Source organism: Opisthocomus hoazin, chromosome 6, assembly GCF_030867145.1.
Source record: "Opisthocomus hoazin isolate bOpiHoa1 chromosome 6, bOpiHoa1.hap1, whole genome shotgun sequence".
NCBI lineage: Eukaryota > Metazoa > Chordata > Aves > Opisthocomiformes > Opisthocomidae > Opisthocomus > Opisthocomus hoazin.
This window is the reverse complement of record NC_134419.1, coordinates 11060473-11082904: the sequence shown is the minus strand read 5'-3', so window position 1 is coordinate 11082904 and position 22432 is coordinate 11060473. Positions and strand designations below refer to the sequence as shown.

At 53.4% G+C, this 22432-nt stretch overlaps 1 protein-coding gene across 2 annotated transcripts in view; it reads right to left on the bottom strand.

Moving 5' to 3' along the window:
* Positions 1–13692: 13692 nt before the first annotated feature.
* The window catches only part of PIK3R3 (phosphoinositide-3-kinase regulatory subunit 3), a 79580-nt gene continuing 70840 nt past the window's right edge, over positions 13693–22432 (bottom strand). For both annotated transcript variants that reach the window (XM_075424576.1, XM_009945665.2), the window contains one exon: positions 13693–21020. In XM_075424576.1, the coding sequence (XP_075280691.1) occupies positions 20819–21020 (202 nt within the window). In that variant the 3' untranslated portion in view covers positions 13693–20818. The remainder of the gene's footprint in view (positions 21021–22432) is intronic.

Sequence of the window (22432 nt, the reverse complement as noted above, 5' to 3'; positions counted from 1 at the left end):
TGGAGAACGTGTCTGATGAGGAGCGGCTGAGGGAACTGGGGTTGTTCAGTCTGGAGAAGAGGAGGCTGAGGGGGGACCTTATCGCTCTCTACAACTACCTGAAAGGAGGTTGTAGTGAGGTGGGTGTTGGTCTCTTCTCCCAGGTAACTAGCGATAGGATGAGAGGCAATGGCCTCAAGTTGCCTCAGGGGAGGTTTAGATTGGATATTGGGAAAAATTTCTGTACTGAAAGAGTGGTCAGGCATTGGAACAGGGTGCCCAGGGTAGTGGTGGAGTCTCCATCCCTGGAAGTGTTCAAAAAAATGTGTAGATATGGCACTTCAGGACATGGTTTAGTGGGCATGGTGGTGTTGGATGAATGGTTGGTCTTGATGATCTTAGAGGTCTTTTCCAACCTATGATTCTATGATTCACATTCCTGCTGCCAGCAGCTGGGCTGCCTGCGGTTCACCTGGAATTTCGAAGACCGGCATTAGGGAGAAAGCCAAGCAATCCGCACGGATGCTTGGCCCCAGCCATTGACAGCCTGTCCCGAATGGAAGCCGCAGCTGGAATTGCTGCCGAACGCACCAAATGGCGACTCGTGCCCCCAGCAAACTCTGGCGTCGGCAGCAGCAGCGCTTGCTGTGCCCTGCGAGCAGGGGGACAGGGGCTTGTCACCTTTGCAAGCCTTCTCCCCCTTTTTGTGGCCTTTTAATAGTAAGAATAAATGGTGTGCAGGAGGGCTGAGTGGCCTTGGGGCGGAGGGCTGTCCTTGCTGGGGGAAGGGGTGGCCCTGCGGGAGGTTTTGCAGCAGCATCTTTCAGGGTGGGTCTGAGTGAGGGGCACGTCCCCAGGGCCAGGGGGTTTGTGCTGACCCAGTGAACACCGGGGTGCTCCTGTGAGCTCTCAGCTCTGGCTTCACACGGGTTTGGGGGAGACCAGACTGCCCCAGGCTGTTTCCCCACAGCCAGGCTGCCAGCAGGCTGGACCTGGAACGCTGTTACCAGGCAGGTGACACCAAGTATTACCTGCCAGTGGGGTGAGAGGATGAGTTAATTCTGCCTTTGTCTGCACAAAAAAAAAAAAAAATCAATGCATTTTTACTGAAAGAGCAGTCAGGCATTGGAACAGGCTGCCCAGGGCAGTGGGAGAGTCACCATTCCTGGAGGTGTTCAAAAAACCTGTAGATGTGGCACTTCAGGACATGGTTTAGTAGGCGTGGTGGTGTTGGGGTGACGGTTGGACTCGATGACCTCAGAGGTCTTTTCCAACCTTCCTGATTCTATGATTTTGCTTCAAATTGGGGCTTTACTGTCGAACTAGGTGCTCTCAGGGTATTACTCCTCTGTCTCGTCCTCTGGCCTTGCCTGGCACAATGGGGTTGGTGGCCGCCCATGTCCTGCAGCCATGGGGCTGTCCCCATCCCCTGGCAGCTGCTGCCTGGGCCCATGGAGCTGCCCTGGCAGCAGCTCCGAGCACCCAGCCCCTGCAGGCTTTGCAGCCTGGGGTTGCCAAGAGGCAGCAGCAGCCACGAGGGATGGGGCACTGGGGGGGGCAGAGGGGGGTGTGCTGAGATTTGGGGTGATATGCAGAAATTTGTGGCCCCGTGGGGTTTAACCCTTTGCACGTGGCTCTGCCCCATTGCCCCAACCATGAAAGCCCTCAGTGCTGGCCCACAGCCACCCTCCTCTCTCCCACCTCAATCACGTGCCAGGGGGCTTTATGTTTTAAATGCTGATTAGGGCTGACCTCATATTTCAGAGCTTACTTCATAGTTGCTAATGAGGGATTAGGAATGTTAAGCTAATTAACACTCAGCAAACGAGGGCTCAGTCAGTCTTCTCAGCCTGATGTGCTGTCAATGAACCAGTTATTTGATGATTATTGTAAACCTGCTCAAACAGGCTGGCTAATTCTGATGGGCAGCAGGGAACTGGGGCAAGTGGTGACCAAGGCGATGGGAGCCCGTGGCCCCGCACGGCCCTGGCTGCTCTCCTCAGGCTCTGGGCTGCAGGGCACCTGCTCCTGGAGTCAAGGGATTTAACGAATAAACAAATTGGGGTTTTTTTTTCCCAGCTGAAATTTATTGAGTGATACTCTGCCCCGTCTGCATGCCCGGCCTTGCTGCTCTGGGAGAGGCTTTACCTGATGGGCCTAAGGAGGAGTTTGGCCACCCCTGGATGCTCCTCGGCTCTGCGGTGGCCAGGAACCCCGCAGCAGTGGTGGGGCTTGGAGCTGGTGACAAGCCCTGAGGACGTGGGGACGTATTAGTCCTTGTGCTTGGCTCATGGCAGGGGGTGCTGCTGTATTTTGGGGTGCTGCCCCACAACAGACACCCCTCGCACCCCTCCAGCTTCATCCGGAGCCAGCCCTGGGGCGACGGGGCAGGGAGTGGACGGGAATCGCACCGCAGCACTGCCAGCATCAGCCTGCGCAGCCACCCGTCGGCGGGGCAGGGAGCTGCTCACTCCATCACTTCTGTATTTCGTGTTTGCCTGCCCTGTCCCAAAAATACTCTCCTGCACAAGCCCTCCTGGCTGCTGGGAAGCATTGTCCCGGAGCAGCTCAGCTTTCCCCCAGGTTTCAGCTCCCTGGGTCGTTACTTATTTTGATTTACTCCCCCACCCCACCCTCTGCTCCAGCGGGGAAGCACGGCAGACAAGAGACACTGTACATGTGTGTGTGTGTAAGCCTAGCAGCAACCTGATTAATAATTCTCACTGCAAAGGGGGAAAAAAGGCCCCAAACATCAAATCCCAGAGCGCTTGTGGGAATGTAGCAAAGGGGGAAAAGAATGGGAGTAACTGGCTGTTCTGGCCCAGGAGGGCACAGGGACTGGGAGGGTGTTGGGCTCTGTCCTAGCTGCTGTTTCCCCGCTCTTTCCAGTGTATTTTAAACCCCTGGAAGTCCAGCGCCTGCTGTGTCGGAGGGCAGCGGGGGAACCAGGGAAGGGCTGGGAACTGGTGGCATTGCTGCCAGGCCAGTGCCACCACAGAGGGATGGGTCTCCGGGGATGGGGGAGCTGCCTCCGCCCTGGACACGGCAGTGCTTTGTGCTGGGTGATGCCAAAAAGGGCTGTTCTGAACCCTGGATGGGGGTCAGGGTGGTGGCAGAGGCTGGGCGATGGGTCCAGGGCAGGGACTGGGCAGGGATGCTCCTATTGCTCCCTGAAATCTGTTTTCCTGCATTTCTGGGAAAAAAACCCAAAAGCTTCCTCCTCTGCAGCTGGTGGGCCCAGAGGTTTCCTTCCCGTGGGAGCTCAGTGCTAGCCAGGACATGGGGCTGGGGGTCCCCCCCTTGCCCTTCCAGCCCTCGATGGGGGGCACCAGCCAGGATGGATCCATCCTACCCAGCAGCCGTGCCCTTCCCCGTGTGCCACCCCCGCTTGACAGCCTGGGAGCTAAAAATAAGTGAAATGCAGGGGATAACCGGGTGCCTAAATATATCCCGTCTTTAATTAGCACCAGGCGACTGCCTGGCAGTCACGTCTGCCTGCCCACTAATCCCGCCAAGCTGCGCCCGCGTCACAGGGCTGCCCCGAGCTCCGGCCGTGGGAGCAGCCTCGCCGCTGGCCCTCATCGGGGTCACGGCGTGACGGGGATGGCCTGGTATGGGAGGGTTGTGTTACTGCGGGGTGAATCACAGAATCACAGCATGGTAGGGGTTGGAAGGGACCTCTGTGGGTCATCTAGTCCAACCCTCCTGCCGAAGCAGGGTCACCTACAGCAGGCTGCACAGGACCTTGTCCAGGCGGGTCTTGAATATCTCCAGAGGAGACTCCACAACCTCCCTGGGCAGCCTGTTCCAGTGCTCCATCACCCTCAGAGGGAAGAAGTTCTTCCTCATGTTCAGACGGAACTTCCTCTGCTTCAGTTTGTGCCCATTGCCCCTTGTCCTGTCGCTGGGCACCACTGAAAAGAGTCTGGTCCCATCCTCCTGACACCCACCCTTCAGATATTTATAGGCATTTGTAAGGTCCCCTCTCAGCCTTCTCTTCTTCAGGCTGAACAAGCCCAGCTCCCTCAGCCTTTCCTCGTAGGAGAGATGCTCCAGTCCCCTCATCATCCTCGTAGCCCTCCGCTGGACTCTCTCCAGTAGCTCCTCATCTTTCTTGAAGTGGGGAGCCCAGAACTGGACACAGTACTCCAGATGGGGCCTCACTAGGGCAGAGTAGAGGGGAAGGAGAACCTCCCTCGACCTGCTGGCCACACGCCTCCTAATGCATCGGTGCGGAGGCGGTCAGCGGTGAGGCAGGGTCCATCGGTCCTCCTGGTCCTGAGATGTGCAAGATGGGGGATGGGGTGCTGCGTGCCATGGATGGTGATGCCCCGGGACAGGAGCACCCACAAGCTGTTACTTTTTCCTGTGCAACTCACCCCTCCCTTTCTGGTCTGAAATACCTGTGGTTTCCTTGGCTGGGGCCGGCTGGGAACGTCTCCGGCAGTGGGGTGCTCTCCCACACCTCTGCCCGGGGAGCTGCTGTGTGCGGGGCTGTCACTGAGCATCCTGCTCACCCAGGAGCATCCCTGGCTCTCCCTGGTGCTCCCCTGGAGCAGTGGGATCAGGCAATATTCAACCCGTTGCAGCTTCAGCAGGCTCTGAGGTCCCTCAATGGGGCAACTGGGTGAAAGCCTGCGTTGCACCGTGGCTCTGGCTGCTGGTTTCACCATCCTGTTGCATTTCTAATACATACATACACATACATATGTATTACTTCTGTCTTGCCCCTTTGCAAGAGCACTCGGTGCCAGTAGGGAGGGATGCAGGAGAGGATGGACGAAACCCATGGACCTGGTGGCTGAAAACTCCTCTCTGGTCAGTAGCCAGCTCTTGCCCTTTACTCAAAGGCCGGATTCCTCCCAAGGCTGCTCCCGGGAGGCTCTGCCGGCAGTGCAGTGCTGGGGCATTTCCCAGAGGGGTTTCCCTTGGAGTCCTTCAAAGCCTGCGCCCAAGCTGCCCCTGCTGCTGTCGGTGAGGACCCAGGTCTCGCAGGGCTGGGAAGAAGTCTGGGCTTTGTGCTGGCAGCCCCCCGTTAATCCTGGCGGGAAAGGTCTCTGGGAAAGCTGCTGCCCTCCCAGCTCACTGGCAGCAGAGGGTTCCCTTCCCCGTTAGACGAGCCTGGCTCGCTGCCCTTAATCTCTGAGTCTGAGCTGAGCCCGTGGGACCGAGCCAGGCCCCAACGCTCTCAGCCGGCTCTTTTCTGCAGCATCCATCTCCCCGCTGGGCTCGTGGACTCTCTCCTGACATCCTAAACCCAACCGGGGGGACTGCGCATCTTCCCGGAGAGCCTGCAGCTCCCCCCGCTCCCTGCCTCAGTTTCCCCTGGGCAGCGCGGTGCTGGTGGGGTGCCGTGCCCCAGTCCTCCTCGCTCCACCGGTGCGGGATGGGTCTCTGGTCCTCCTTGCTCTGCCACGTGGCTCTGCAGGAACCGCTCTGTCAAGGGGGAAGTTTTCCAGCCAGGACATAAAATTCCACGTAGTCCTCTCCCCCGCCTGCCTCCCGAGGAAAAACCCTGGGTGCGGAGAAATCGTGGGGTTTGGGTTTTCCTGGGCAGGAGGGGGAAGCATCAAAACGAGCCTGGCGATGCTGCTGGCTGCGAACCCCCAGCTCTTCCCGGGTGCTGCGGCTGGCCCCCGTCCCAGCTGCCAGACTGGGAACCAGGGCCTGCCCCTGCTCAGATGCCTTTTGCTGGAAGAGCAGCAGCACCTGGGGCTGTCACGCTGCCCTCCAGCCTCTGCCCAGCACCCTCCCATGGCTCCGGGTCCAGCTCATGGGTGGCAGCTTCCGAAAAGGCTGCGCTGATCCCAATGCTTCTCCAGAGCCCCGGGCTGGCTCTGGGGAAGGGCTGCCTCAGCCCCGGCCTCCCCAGTCGCTGGTGGGGGAGAGAAGGAAGGAGAGAAGCAGCTTTGGAGGGAGCAGGAGCCTGAGGGATGGAGCACGGCCTCGGGCTCTGCCTTCACTTCCAGAAGGGAAGGGATGGATCCAGGGCCCTGAAAAGATGGTTGTTGCAGGAGTTCATGAACAAAAACCGCAGGAGCAGTGTTCCCAGGAGGAGGCAGCTTCCAGGGGTTGCCACCCACATGTGGCGTTCTCCTGGTGCGAGCCCGGAGCTGAGCTGCTGCTGGGGCTTCGTCCCATGGTCCCGCATCGCCCGACCCTGCTCCCTCCCAGCCCCAGTGCTGGGGCAGCACCTTTCCCTCGCCCTCGGCTGCCATTTTTGGCTTTGCAGGGAGCTGGAGTAGGTCCTCGCCGAGGCTCCTGCTCACCGCACTGCTGGCTCCGCTGAGGATGCTTGAATGGTTTCAGTCGTCCCCAAGAAACCCAGGCTGGAGCAGCCGGGCACCATCTGCAAACAGGGCGGCATTAAAAACCAATTTCCTCCCCATCCCCACCCTCTTGTCCTCCAACAGCCATGTCTGCTCTGCTGGGGTTGAAAATGAGATGAAAATGGGCTTTTGGTGGTTTCCAGCCCCAGGTTTGCTGCTGTGCTGCCCTGGCTCGCCAGTGGTTTTAAAAGCAAAGGAGCTCCGCTTGCCTCCCTCCTGCCCTTGGCGGTCATTGTAGAAGTTGATGCGGATGCTGGAGCCAGTTTGTTAATTTTGGAGCTGTCGTTAATTAGGGTGCTCCTTAACCCCACCGGTGCTGTCGGGTTTGCCCACTGGGCTTGGGGATGCCCATTCCTGTGGTGGCAGGGGATGCTTCTCCGGATTGGGGGAGGGATCACGCTGCTCCGCATGCTGCCCGCTTTCCCCATTTCTGTACTAAAAAAATGAGGAAGAAGAGGGGAGCAGGACGCCCTTGTGCCCCCTCATGCTCCCCGAGCCCCTGCATTTCCATGTGCCGACCTTCCTAGCTGCTTTAGCTGTGATGTCCTTTGGGCCAGGGGGAATTTCCCCTCCCCCCAGCTCTTTCCCAAGCCTTCAGCCGGCTGCAACGCCGTGGCTGCTGCCATGGGAAGGAGAACTTTGTCTGGGGTGTCAGCCTTTCAAGGCAAGGGAATGGTGGTGGAGCAGCCCAGCCCTTGCACTGCCCAAGTGGCACGGGCAGCCCACCCAGCTGTTTTGCAGCTGGATGGAGGCCCTGCTCCTCCTCAGGAAAATCTCCAGCTGCTGGAGTCAGGCCCGCGCAGCCGGCGGTGCGAGGCTTCCTGTTGTCACGAAAACCCCAGCCAGCACCCAGGACCCCCGTTTGTCGGCCGCTCGCGTTCCAGCCCTGCGGTGCCATCCTTGCGCTGGAGGGGTGGGCGCGGGTGATGGCATGGGAGCGGCATTCCGCCAATCTGGAGACCGAGTGTGAGTTTTTTGGGGTCTTTAGGGCTTGGCAGCTTGGGCAGGTGTGAGGCTGCGTTTGGAGCCGGGCTGGTGCTCCTTTTCTGCCTGCCGGCCGGGGCCGGGAGAGGACACGCACACGCCTGTATGTGTGCATCCCAAATTCAGGGCAATCCAGCCCATCCTGCCCCAGTTCCTTCTCCCTAGGGAGCCAGCACTGCCCCAGCCCTGCGGGGATGCTCTGGCCAGGCACTGGTGAAGCCCCAGGGGTGCCTTGTCCTGACGGGGCTGCGGACAGCCCGGGGGACGAACACCGGGGGGTCTTTGGGCAGGGTCCACACCCATGGGGACGGCTCTCCTCTGGGGCCTGTTTGCTGGATGAGGAGAGAGGGGTGAGTCCCAAATATTGTCGAGGCTCACGGGTCAGAAGAGGGAGCGCTGCAGGGATGCGCCTGAGGATGCTCAGGGATGGGGCAGAGCTGGAAAGCCCCCTGAGGTGGCTGGAGCCCCATCGCACAGCCCAGCCCTGCTCCAGCCTCCTGGAGCTGCGGGCTGGGACCCACGGGACCCCCCCCAGCTCGAAGGCGAGCGGCTTGTCTGCCCCCGGGCATACCCACCGCTCCTCCCGGCCAGCTGGCAAGGAGCATCCTCCCCGTCCCACGCTTCGGCGGCACCAACCCAGCCCTCGGCAGGGGCAAAAGCACCATTCCCCCAGCACGGGGCTGGCCCGGGCTGCTGCCATTTGGGGTTCCCTCGTCCCACTCATGCTGCGGCCGTGGAGGGCAGCGTGGCATGGCGGGGGGCTCCAGCTGGGCGCAGGTGCTGGGGATGGGGGGGACCCCTTTGCGCCCCAGGTGCTCCCCTGGAAAGCAAAGCGCTGTGGGCAGCGGGCAGGGCAGGGGTTTGGCCGGCGTCCTGGCACGCAGCCGGCGATGGATTCCAGACGGCCCGCGGGCGCATGGGTGTTTCTCGGCAGCTGGGCTGTGAGAGGGTCCCATCCAAAGGCAACATCTGTCGGGTGGGGAGGAGAAGGAGGAGGAAGAGAGGGGTCTGGTTTGATTCTCTTGGCTGCCAGCTCACAGGACAGCGGTGGCCTCACAGGGATGACTCCATTTCTCCATCCTGTCCCTGCACCGGGACGTTTCTTGCTGCCTGAAGCCATTCGGGACGTGGGCAGTGGGCGGGGGTCTTGGCCTGCCAGCCCTGCCACATATGTCCCACGCCGTGTGGGTGCAGGGGCTCATGGGGACCCTGCTTCCTGCTGCAGGAGGGGAGAGCCTGCAGCTGGGCATGGCTGCAGCTGGGCTGGGGGACCCGTCCCTGTCGCCTCCCTCCACATTTGGGGTGGGCAGCAGATTTTAGACAGGTGACAGAAAAACTTCTTGGAAATTTGGGGGCTGGTCAGGAGGAAGATGCTCGTCCTCATCGCCTGGGGCGTCTGAAGGGTCCCAGGTCCTCTGGCAGGGACATGCTTTGGGAGGAGGGTGCACAGCCCCGGAGCTGTTTGGGTTTCCCACCCTGAGCAAGGCTGGGATTTGTCAGACGGGTTTGGAAACCAACCTCCGAGCCGAAAACTGGGGGGATGGACACCTGTGCCTGCAGGGAGTCCTGCAGGAGGGATTTCTCTCCCTCGGGAGGACCCTTGGGTGCGACGGTGGGGTGCCGTGTCCTCAGGGGGGCTGTGGGAGCCACCCACCGCGGTGCTGCACCCCAAATCCCTGGCAGAAAGGGCAGATGAAGCCTTCCTCTGCGGGTGAAAGGCAGGACGGGTGATGGGGCCGTGCATCGCCTGCGCCTTGCTCCCAGCAAGAGGTTTCCTTCCCAGAGCAGCAAGAAATTTCTCCTGAAAATTATAAAAACTCACTAGAACTATGCCTTGAAGCAGGAAGAAAAAAATACGAGCAACACAGAGAAGAAAAAAACCCAACAACCTGCCCCGTGCCTGGGATCAAAGCCGGGCGCCGTTTGGAAGCCCTCGGACAGAAATATTCCCCGGTTTCTTCGGCCAAGGCGCCGCAGTGAAAGGCCGCTTTGTTCCCGGGTCCCTCGGTGCTGCCCGCGGCCGGGGCGGCTCTGCCGGGGCAGGTGCCGGGGGCCGGCCCGGCTCTGGGTCGGCGGCAGCGCTTTTGATGGGCGCAGAGGAGCAGGGTGAGGAACGGCTGCCGCTCCTGTCCCCGGCCGCCCGCCCGCCGCTGCGGGCAGCCATCAAACGCCCGGAGCTATTTATTCCACGAGTGATGTGCGGCCAAGCGCCCTCGCGTTCCTGCTCGCCCCGCTTCCGCCCCGCTTCCTGTCTTCTCCTCCCGTCTTCCCAAACTTTAGGCCAAAGTTACACCTTATTTTTAAAGCTATTTTTGTTGTCCTGGCCTGTTTCGTAAGCTGCGCCACTCCGTGAAACTGGAATTTCCCTCCAGAAGCTGCTTCTAGGTAAGAGGGGGCTCATCATGTCTGCAGAGTTGGGGACACCCAGGTTTAGCCAAAGATCCCCTTGCCAGCAGCGAGGAGAATTGGGGTCCCACATACTCCAGGTCCTGTGTCCTCCAGATCCCACATCCCAAGGTCCCAAATCCCCTGGGTCCCAAATCCCCAGGTCCCTCCTCCGCCTCGACCCTCACCCCCAGCTCCCACACTGAGGACAGGAGGGGCTCTGAGGTGGAGTCAAACCCCTTTGTCTCTCAGGTGCCTCACACCAGGCCAGTTTAAATCCTTCCCCAGGTCTCGAACAGGGTCACGTTGACTGGTTTCGGTGGGAGGGACGGCTCTGGCCGAAGCCCAGCCCGGAAAGCTTGGCCGGGCTTTCGCTCAGCCCGGCGGTGTGGTGGGGAAAGCTGCCCAGAACAGCCCGGCCCCGCGCAAAAATGGGAACCTGTGTTGCTGATGAAAAGTGCTTTCTTTGGGTCGGATGTTTGCGTTTCCTTTGGCAGGGCGGCCGCGGGAGCGTGCACAGCACCTGCCCGGGGCGGGGGGGCTGGCTCTGCTCCCAGCACGCCCATCCAGCCCCTTCCCTGGAAAGGGAAAAGGTTTGGGAAACGCTCCAGCATCGGGTTCTGCTGGAAGAAGGCTTGTGGCTAGCGAGTGCCTCGCCTGCGCAGAGATCCGCGATGGCATCCCGAGGCGCCAGGATCTCTCCCAGGACCCCACGGAGAGGTTTATCCACCACCCTTGCAGCACCCACGGGGTGGAGGGGCACATCCTGGCACCCCAGTCTGGCCAAGATGCTCCGTCCCGGGCATGGCTTTGCTTGCCCCGGGGCCCTGTGACAGTTTGTGGTCCTGCTCCTGCTCCTTATCCCCGCTGTGGGAACCGGCCCTGGATCGCTCCGGTTTGCATCCGGGCTTCGAGGCAGAGCCAGCTGGGCACGAGGAGCCGGCCGGAGGCTGCCTGCGCTCCTCCTCCCGCCCCGAGGAGAGGTCGAGGCTCTGCCCTGGGGCTCGGTTCTGGCAGGGACGGGGAAGGGAAGGGGCTCCGGGGCCGGCGGCACTGCGGAGGAGAGCGGGAGCCCATGGGGAAGCTGGAGCCGGGCTTTGCTACGTGGTGCACGGGCTGGCGTTCAGGCTTGGGGAGAGCGACTGCTCCATCACTTCTCCGCAAAAGCCAGTTTGAGTTCCCCAGGGAGAAAGTTTTGCCATCAGAAAGTGAGATATGATGAAAATACAGGGAGAAAATTAATAACAAGTAAAGCAGCTTGTTTCAGTTAGGATGAAGCCTCCATCCTTCAAACCCTCCTGGGCGTTTGGGTTTATCGGCAGGGAAAGGCCAGCGCTGGCATCGGGCTGTGTCAGCTGAACCAAAATTGTTGTGTTGGGTTTTTTTCCCCACTGAAATTATTGTCCAGAGTCAAATTTTGTATTTTAACATTTTGTTCCAATTTGGACGAAACCCAGCGAGTGAGACAACGAGATTTCCCAAGGAGTGGGGATTCTGGGTCCGTGGCCAACCCTAATCCACCAGTTTACTTCAAAGCTGCTGGCCCCTGCGCCGAGCTTGGTTTTGATGCTCTGGGGAGGGAAGTGCTGCGTCTCACGTCTCGCCGGGAGGCATCAGGGCTCGCAGCCAGGGCGAACGCTCCTCCGTGCTCCTCCTGTCTCCAGGCCAGGCTGTGAATCCCTGGGGGGGTCCCCGCACCCAGGTGACGCAGGCTGCACCCTCCTCCACCCACCCAGACCCTGGCCATGGTGGGGACTGGTGGGAGAAGACGCTGCCTTGGCCGTATTTCCACGCTCAGTTGCTTCACGGCAAACGAGCCCGCCAGGTCCCATGCCCCGGCAGTGCGTGTTGGAGCGGGATGGAGGCACAGACGACCGCATCCCTCGTGGTTTCCACAGGGAACCCCCCACCCTTTTGGGCACCTCGAGGAGCAACGTAGCACACGGTAGCTGCCCTGCCAGTTATCAGTGACTGCATCTCTGGAGCTTTGAGCTACGGCTGGTGGTTACGTCACTCCCCTCGCCCAGCAGCACTGTGTCTATTAAACTCAATTATCAGGCTAAAGCGAGTCTGTTTTGAGAGCTGAAACCAAGGAGGAGAAGTGGAGAGGCTTGGTTGCTGCAACAAGCCCCTGGCTTTCAAACCAAACCCTGACGCCTTACACGGAGGCATTGTAGCTTTTGGAGAGGATTCCCCTCCCGCTTTTTTTCCCATGGGGAAGATCCCACCGCCCGCAAATCTCCAGCCATCTTACGCCCTGGAGGAACAGGAATCCTGTGGAAGCATCCTGGGGGCATCTGTCCCTCCACCCCTCACCCCCGCCCTGCGGTGCCATGCCTGGGGGTGCCGGGCCATTGCCTGTCCTGGGAAGGGTCCCATGTGTGACTTGGGGGAACGCAAGGGACTTGCAGGAAGCTCCATGGCGTTGCCTAGGATGGAAAAATCCCAGGGATCTGCCCTTTCTCCGAGCAGACATCTGAGCTGGGAGGTGTTTTTCTTTCCATCCAGTCAGCACGGCCACTTGGAAATTTCCTATGCCGGCTCCCGGCTGCAATGTTTTCATAATGAAACGACCCGTCTGGCAAACCCCTGAAAAATGATTCGCCAGTTAGTGACTTACATCTTTCCTGTAATTCTACCTCATCAGCCTTTATTTGAAATAAATACATTAAAAAAAATAACAAAAAAGAGCCAGTCCCCAGGAGCACCTTGCAGAGTCCTCCCAGTTTCTCACTGGCGTTTCCCCTTCGCTCTCCTCCCACTTGGGTGCCCGGGGGTGCTGATGTGGTGGACACTGGGCCCCCCACACCACCCCTGGTTCGTCCTTCGGCCCTGTCCCTGTGGGCAGCAGGGACCCGGGGTGCTTTCATGTGGGGCACCCTCCTTGCTGGCTGTGAAGACAGCTGCTGGGGCAAGCCCTCAGAGTCCATGCGGGTGCTCCCCAGCACCACAACCGGGGGCTTTTCTGCCCTTTGCGGTGCTCCCTGCCTGCGGTGGAGGGGCCTGGGGCTCAGGCAATGGAGAGAATGCTGACTCAGCAGCTGAAAAGGCTTACTCAGCAATGCGAGAAAATGCTGGCACAGCATTTTTGGGGAAATGGTCAACTCAGCGGGTTGGAAAAACTTCGACTCATCGGCTTGCAAAAACACTGAGCCGTCTGCAACCACACACACAGACCAGTTCTGCCCCTGCCCTAATTTTCTGAGGATGCTGCTGTGGCATCCCATCCGGCTCTCAAGTTTGAGGGGTGAAGCCCACCCCGCTTGCCCTTGACAGGCATCAAGCTGGCCCCAGCCCTTTGAGTGGCCGTCCTCGGGCTGCACCATGCACCCTGGGCTTCGCCCCAGCAGCTCCCACCTCCTTGAACCAAACCACAGCTCATGCACCCAGAGGATGTCAGCTCCCACGGCTGCAGGGGGGCTGTGCCGCCAGCAAAGGCCAGGGCTGCGGGCAAGGGGCTGCACCATCGCAGTGCCTGGAGCTTGGCTGTAGCCCACCGCTGCTAAGACCAGCGGTTGACATAGAAGAAGATAAGCAATGGCACCTGCGAACGCACTGGTTTTCCAGCCTAGTGCTCACAAGGGAATTGGGAAACCAAGCAGTGATTTCCCAGACTCCTGTGAAACGAAGGCTCTAAGCAAACCGGTCCAGCTGAGCCGGGTGGTGGGGGAGGCTGCTCCAGCGCTGCAGCCCTCCTCTCGCCCCAGCACCAGGAACGTGGCTTCCCCCGACGGCGGAGGAAGCAATGAGGCATGCAAGAACATTGGTGATGGCTCCTGCTCTCTCTAATGACGCTGTAAAAGGAAGGGAGGAAAGGCTCCCTTAGGAAGCACGTGTGTGCTACGTGTATTCCTCCCTTGTCTCAGCTCCCAGAGGGTTGCAGGGCTCGGCTGCTCCAGCTCCGCTCAGAAGCTATTTGGACCTCTACCAGTTTTTCATTAAAGCCTCTGTTAAGGATAATGCTCATGGCCTCGGCCGGGAGACGCAGACACAGCTAACACCACAACAGCCCAACCACGCTGCAGTTCCGAATTTATTAGAAACAGCTGTCAGTACATCCTTCTAAAACATTACATGTCAATGTGCTTTATTGCAATTTTTTTATTGCATTTTTTTTTTTTTGATCTAGAGCAAGTAGGCCCAGGATGCGTAGTGTCTGGGATTTAAAAGCCCAACCATCTAGTAAAATAAAGTACAGCAAAATTGTAACACACCTGGTGACAAGTACAGTGTTGCATTACTGAGCTAGAAACTACAGGATGACTTGTCCGAGAACACTAACATACAATTGGTTTCCTTATGAAGCAGTTTTTTCTTTTTTTTTTTTTTTTTTTTTTTTAAAGTTAAACTACATGAATTCCTTTTTTTCTCTTCCCCCCCACCCCCCAACTACACCATAAACGACAGAAGAACAGGTTTTACACAAATAACAAACAAGAGTACCAAAGTTACATGCTGGAATTCATCTGGAAAACAAAACAGTTCGATAGCTTCTGGAGAAGCAGGTTCTTAACCGATGCAGTTTCCCTTAAAGAAAATAGAAGTCAAAGAAAAGCAGAAACACTAATGCAAAGGTTGTACAAAGGAGTGTGCTGTTATTTCAGCCCTCGATACAAGGTCAAACACCCACTCATGCTTTACACTGGACCACACCTTACACAAAGAGTCCACTCACAAAGGGACAGGTACCAACACCACCCACTGCACATCGCCTCTGGACGGGCTGGGGGGCTATGGAAACGGGCACGCCATCACTGCGACTTGCAGGAGGGCAAGAGGGTTTCTTTTGCCAAACCTTTGCTTGGAACAAAGCCGAATGCTTCGTCCCAGAGTAAACAACACCCCAACTCAGCTGACAAATAAAACAGTAACCCCCGAGGAAGTCCAGAGTTCAGCATTTCAGAAGCACATATGCAAGATGAACACAATAAACTCCTTTTCATTTGACAAAAACAAACCCAATTCTGCCTAAACACATGGCAGAATATGCTAACAGTGACATTTGTTTTATTTTTAAGGGGCAGTGCCACTCACAGCTAATGCATATAAATGTGTACGTGAATATATTTTACATATATCTATATACATACAGTACATATACACACACACACGCGCACACACACACACAGATGATGCAGACCATTACAATCCCATGGTGCAATAAACAGCCAGATATACAAAATTAACAGGTATCATCAAACGTATCTTTGCTGGATGTAGAAGTCACTCATGAAACAAAACAGACCAAAACCCCAACCAGCCAACAAACATGAACCCCCACCGCAGCCGAGGGAGAGCCGGGGGCAGCTCACAGCTGGCCCCAGCACCCGACAGCTCCCCTGAAGCGACGAGACCGATGCCGGGGGGTGATGTTCACCCTTGGACACTTCGTTGTCTTTGGATGCAATCATTTTTCCAAACGATCCTGAGCCTCTTGCTACGAGCACTCCAAAACCTGGCGAGCGTGTGGGAAATATCCCTCACCTCGTTCGCCAACGCCAATCTCGCAGAAGCAACCCCAAGGGAAGGTGGTGGAAGGGAGCGTCAAATTAAAGCTGCTTTCTCTCATACAGGCTGAACAACGAGCCAGTTTTTCTATCAATAAGGGCCCGTTCTTGCTTTTTATTTTTTGCCTCTGAAGCTCATATTACATTTTTTAAAGGCAAATTTTTGAACAAATAGTCAGTCTAGTCATAAAATACAGCGAGTCTATGCCAATAGCAATAAAAAAAATATGCAAATTCTGCATTAATTGTTTGGAGCCAGCCCCAAAGACCAGCGTTTCAAGCACTGTCATCATCTAAACGGTTAACAAGCCAACGCTCCCTGTCTGCCCCTGTGAACAAACAGGAAGGAGCTGAACAGATTTCAAGAGAGATTTTTTTTTTTTCCCCTTCCCATTCGGTGGAAAGTATTTCTGCCCACAGAACACAAGATTCACAAAAATGTTGGACAAACTTCACCTAACCCCATCCAAAGCTACTCCTCACGCAGTACTTCACTAGCCGAGCTGCCTCACGAGCAGGCCCACGTTGATTTGGGCTAGTAACTCGGTTCCCTTCTGGCTGCACGGGTTGTGCCAAGGGAAACGAGGGGATCAGCAACGCGAGTTCCCTTCCAACACAGAAAGAGGAGCAGCTCCTGAAGGACTTCTGTTCACTTCCTAACTCTCTCCTTGCACACACATTTAAGGAGAGTACAACCGATTATTCCAAAGGGAAGGGTCTGCTCTGGCATCTCCTCCTCCTTTCGTGGTTCAAGGCGGAGGTCCTACTTCATGGTCTGCCTACTGCTTCACTGAACTACAATAAGAGGGATGCTTTAGGATGCTGACCCTTCCTCTTCGTTAAAGCTATTCGCTCTGAAAGCTGAATTTGAGCAAGCCTAGCCCCATCTTTGTTCTTCAGGAGCATTACTTTGATTTTGCATTTCCAAAAGCAGAGGTTGCAAATCAACACAAGGAAACTACACGTAAGAAAATCTGATTTTAAACATAATCTAAACAAAACAACCCCCTACCCATCATAGTGCTTTGTAAAACTGTATTTTGAACCTGTCTTTTCACCCTCACGGTTCACAAGCAGTACCTGTTTCATGTCTGCACAATGCAGCAAGCATACAAGACTCACTAACATTTCAGATTTTTATTCCCTGTTAGTGTAACAAAAATAAAAAATTAACAGACATTCAAAAACAGAAGCAAGATTGTTCAAGTACCAAATAAGGGGCTTTTCCAAACTCAAGGTGTGACACTTCTATGGCAATTCTGCCGTTTTAAACAGCCACTGCATTCAGTTACAGACCCAGTGCCACCCAAGGCTGCAAAGGGCCCAGGATTTGGGGCAACCAAGACCCCCCTCCTTCCCCTGTCCTCCCTAAAACAGCACTCAATGTCAATGTGCATTTCCACAGTCCCCATTACAGTTGCCTGGCTTTGCGAAGCACAAACTTTCATTTTTGCCCTGCTATGACTAGAATTCAGGTATGATTAAATACAAGTTCTTTTCCTGGGAATGGTTTTTGGTTGTTGAAGTCCTGCTTACACTTGTGTCAGCAAGAAAAGAATCAGGCCTATCACATTAAATGGAAAACTTCTTGACCATCTGCCGCATCAAGGGAGATGAGTGTGGAAAGAGCATTTTATTTTTGGCATAAGACAGAGGGCTGTACTGGATTAACTCTAGATTGCAACTACCAACGGTGCAAAGCAGCGACCCAATCCGCTGCTGCTGAGAATCAAAAAAACCCCCAAATAACCCCCAAATCTAGAGCACTCCAGTATCAGAAGGTGGACAATCACATATTACTGCTTCACATAGTAGTGAAGCATCTGTCGGGACATCCCTCTGTTTCTACGTTGGTTCTTCCCATGCTAAGATTACTTATAACCAAAAAAAGAAACTAGTGGGAAAATATTTATAACTTACTAACTTCAAAAACATGGCACTTGTGGCTGACGCAATGGGGCCAATGGCAACTGTGGAAGTAGACCTGATTTCCACCCATACGAATACAAATACTGAATCACCCCTGATCCCTGCAAATATATTTCAAAACAGATTAGAAGAAACTGTGCATATTCGAGTTTCAACATCCCCCCCTCCCATTTAACACTGTGCAAAAGTTATTTAAGTCTACACATATATTTAATACAATATGGGTCAATGAGATCAGTACTCCTCTAACAGCAGTCCGATAAAAGAGGGCTGCTACAACAGTGAGACTATTTCCCCCTTTTCTTCTGATGTTTTGACTCTTGAAACCAAAACCTTCTCGCATCTTACTGTTTTAAAAGAACTTGAGTTCCTTTGTTCCGCCTTTATGTTCACATTTCCTGTATTTGTTTTAGGCTTAACAGCTGCTTTTTGTACTAGGGTGTAATCCTGCGCCTCACAGGCCCATTTCTGATTTCCCAGTCGTGCAAGCATAGAACAACTCCTGGAAGCCATGGGTTTTCTCACAGGTCTAACGCTACTGAGCAAACAGAACTAGGCCAAGCACAAGCAGTGCAGCAGGACCAAGCCCTTGCCTCAGGGACCACACCAACTACATCTCAGTTTTATACCCATTTTCATTTGTCCTACAAGTGCAAATCAGATGCAAAAAGAATCTGTGCAATGGCACGTGAGAGTCAAAGGGGATCAATCGCAGCAGCTGGGACTTCAGGTGCCTAAACCAGACAAGAGATACAGTGGCAACACACAGCCTCAGAGAGACTGCTGAGCATAACGGAGCCAAATACAAGGAGCATGGGCTTAGTCTGCCCATAGCCCTGATCTGAAGGTTTGGGCAAATCAGAATTTCAAAGAATGCTTCAGGATGGCTTATTGGCTCTGAGTGCATCATTCACAGCAAATACAACACCTGCAACTAGTGAAGAGATCGCAGAGCGCGAGGGGCCACAATCCCAACTCACTCACACCACTATAAAGCCAAGCTACCTTCACAGACGCCAATGGAATTACACTGTATTTACCTTGGCAGAGATGGGGCTGGAGCCTGGACCAAGACCTCACAGGATCAGTCAGATTCCAGTACAGGGAAACTTCAGACAGTCCCGCTTCGCTATTCCGCTGCTGCCAGCACTGCGAGGGTGTGCCAGGATTTATGAGCCTGAAAGCAGACCTGTGCTTGTTTAAAACAAAAGCAAGCCCTATCTAAAAAGAGGGCAGATGTGAAACACTTCAGCCAGGTTGTCCCCATCACAAAAAGTGTGGTCAGAAATGGATGCCACATCAGCCTCAAATGTGAACATTGTAAAAGGAGAGCCCAGTGAGACTGCAAATGCAGAGAAAGCAGTCAGACACTCCTCTCACACAGGTATTTCCATGGGCATGAGGCACCTGGCTATCATTTGTGCCTTTGAACTGATTTCCCTCTTCAGGCATTTGGACTCAGCCCAGCACCAAGGGAATGCTAGATGCACAAGAGGTGTGAGAATGACAGCTTTACAGCTACCAGATTAGAACTGCAAATTATCCAAGAGGTAGGGCAAGTTTCTTTAAAAAGAAAAATTTCCATGTCCATATACCACTGAGGAATCCATTCAAGATTTTCACTAGGAGCAAAAGCTATGTTTCATTTTTCCTTTTAGTGGGGAAGTGTGAGAGAAGGGACACGAGCAGATGCGGGTCACTGACAGAGCAGCATGCTTGAATTTTCTTCTCCTCTCACCCAGTTTTGGTTAAGTTTTGTAGTGTTTCATTTTATTAGAAAAGCGGCATCTACAGAATTCTTTGCCTGAAGATTGCACTCCGGCTGATTAGAAAGTGCCTGGGATGCATCAGGGTCATTAGTGCAAAATAAAGTATCTCACAGGCATGCCCGGCAACTAGACTACCCTTCCTACAATGGCTGTCAGTGCTCCAGCCTTGTCACTTCCCTGCTTACAAATTCATGACATTCAACAAAGTAATACTTCTAGTGTAAACATTAAACATCAATAAGCCTGGCACTGCTGCGCAGGCATTACAGCAAAAAACCCATTTGAACAGGAAATCCGCCCCAGGGTCAGAAACAGGTCTGGAGCATTCTCAGAGCTGCAGGACTGTCTGCTTCCTGTTCTGCACAATGGGTGCACTGCAAGGGAACTGCTTCCAGTAATAGGAACAAAAGTAACTTTCAAGGTTGCACACTGAACAATTGCTTTGCCAGTTGTACTTTGATGCCAAGTGGTTCAGTTCGCCAACGCTAGCTCTTTTTCATTTTAGAAGCTTAAGGAATGGAAATAAGCTGCTTTGTATACTTTCCAGGGAGTGGATTTATTGGATGATTGCTATACTTGACAAAGCCCAGGACTACCCACCCCAGTATCTGACAGCAGACCTTGCCAAAGGATGGTACCAGACATCCAACAACTCAGGAATATGGCTCTCTTCCCTTCCCATGTTTTGCATCATGTCCAAAATAACTACGAGGGAATTTAGACCATACCAGCGTAAAAATCTTGCTTGGCTGCAGTGGTGTGAGTTCAGAATCTAGCTTGCAAAGAACAAATCAGAAGAGATTATAATTAGCACACTCGCTTCTATACAAGTGGAAGTGACAACACCTCATGAAGGAATTTGGTACAATAAGCCATCCAGAAGTGTTCAATTGCACCTACCTCTTCCATACCAAAATCAAGTGTTACAAGAGTCTGTCACTGTTCAGCAAGAGAACAGCAACAGATGAGTGCAAGCTTCATTCTAGTTTACATTCCGAAGCACAGTATCATTAAAAACTGAAAACAGAACCCCAAGCTGAGGAATGGGAGGAAGGGGGGTGAAGAAAGAGGAGAGTGAGCAATTACATCAGATAGGACAAATTTAGTGTTTTGAAGCCACACAATGTTTAGCTTTTCCTTTTATTTGTTTCAAGTTTTGGTGTAGAAAGTATGTGCGAATGCTAATGCAACCTTCCCCATAAGTGCTCAATCTAGCAACAAACAAAGTTTTGGCATGTTCAATTTGGTTATAAATGTTTCCTTTAAGTGAAGACCTGTAGTGCCATTGAAACCAAAACTTTGTTATTGTTGGCAAAAAAATAAAGCAACTTTTCTTTACAAGCATTTTTCCATTTAAATAAAAACCTGAAGCTTTCCCATAGTTCCTTTGGTCTTCTCTCACCAAATTCCATGCTACCTCAAGACGAGCCCTCTTTTGGAAGTTCGGCTGAATCGCAGTGAAGCTGCTAAAATTAACAGAGAGGAATTGCTGTGGTAGAGTTTCCCCCCTAGTTTCTCGGGAGCTTAAGACTGAAAGACATTACTGATGCCCCAAACAGAGGCTTCAAATTGTCTCTACAAGAACAAGAGAAAACAAAATCCAATTAGAAGTTCCACTGAAGGTGCCTGGCAAAAAAATTATCTCCATAAAACGATGTTTTGCTTCCAGTATTTTTGTATGCATTGTGGTGAGTTTATTCCCCTCATAAGGAAACAAAAGTATCAGTGTAAAAGCACAGCTGAGCTTTTAAGGTAGCACCAGGACACCTACACCCAAGTTGTCGTCTTGTTGCTGCTAGGCCTCTTTTTGATTCACATTCACAGAATCACTTCTTGTGCAAAACAAGCAGTCTAAGGAGAAAGAATGCCCTCCAAGTTCTAATAAAAACTGTAGAAAAGAATCCAAGATAGCCAACACTTTCCTCCTCCCCAAAATTTATCTGCAGAGAGAGGGTGGCATCTGTGCGTAGACAGGATAGGCAAGCCTGACATTTAGGGAATCGTTGTGTTGGACAAGGGATGTCTGCTGGTAATGAAGAACCAAATCCTTAAGTGTGCTGTACAGGTTATATGGTTCTGCAAACCCGTAACCTCTTGGAGTGCTGTAGATCACACAGTGTTTCACTTCTCCATCAGCTCTGCAAGGAAAGGAAGCAGGAGAGTTTAACATCAAAGGACAAATCCAAAGTGACAGTCTATTAACAATTAACTAATGCAGCAACCTGCCAGTCACTAAATTACATAATGGGGGAACCAGCAGATGCAAGTAGAGGAGACTAATACAGTCTGTGAAGAAATAGTGCTTCAGGGCATGCAATTAAACACTCTTCCACAATAATCCATGTAAAAGGCCTCTTCTATCCCAGCAGTACAATTCCCTACTGCATTGTTCCCGAAATGTTTCTTGGAAAAGAAAGTCAAGAGCTTAACCAAGAAGATAAGCACCTGAAGCCAGCTATGACTTTGTGCTCAACTTTTCTGGAAAACTTTCCACGAAGCGAAGAAGCCAAAACCCACAAATTCTTAGGACCTACAGAGTCTTCCATGAAATGCAGCACTAACCTTCAGTGTGCATTTTTTAAGGCTAAGCATAGCATGGGTTCAAGCTGGTTCATTATCTGAAGTCGTAGCAACTGACTCTCTAACATGGTAGGGCAGTTACTGCACCACGGTATTTCCAAAGCTACCAGAAAAATTTATCTGCCAGAAAGATCAAGTATTACGTAATCCCTGTACCGGAGCCTATTACAACCCAAGTCACATGTAGGAACAGGTTATGTCATGCCACCCCTTTGCTAGCTTGTAGTACGATACCAACCAAGTGGAAGTATCTGATGAATCCATCACTTCAGTGACTGTGACAAACAGTACCTTGAACACAGCAGATACTACAGTTTTCAGTTACCTTGAAGTGATACACCTTCACATACTCATTTCTCACACTTGCTTTCAGAAGCAATTACCCTCACGTGAAACAAATCAGTGAAAGCCATTCTGCACTCCAGAACAAGCTTGAAGGATTTTTAGATCATGGAATCAGTATTTCTGACCTCCTTTACACCAGCACAAAATGTAGTGAAACACAAGAAATCAATGCAAGGCTGCATGAATGTCACAAAAACTACTGGTCACAAATAACGTCTCCTCTGAAGCATCACTGTTATCTTAAAATTACAAGAGAAAGCATCTAGAGTTGGCATGCCTCAAAATGAGAACGGAAGTGTTACAGCTTTACAGCCCCCCTTTTTCCCTTTCCTTGACAGGGAAAAATATGGGAGAATTCAGCCTTAATTTACTTCTGACTGTGAAGCTTGAAGTTGGGATATTTCAGAATTTTGTACTAGCTACTGTGGTGACTGAAGAGACTGCCAGGACCACAGCTATTGCACATTCAAAACACACTTTTGCAACAAAGCTTTTACCATGTTAGACTTCCTGCAAACATGCAACACATTCCACTGGGTAGGCCTCGGCTAGGCCTGGCTTGTGTTCTCCAAAATAAAGAGCTGTGGTAGAGATTTATGAATTGAGTAGTTAGAATGAAGAGGAA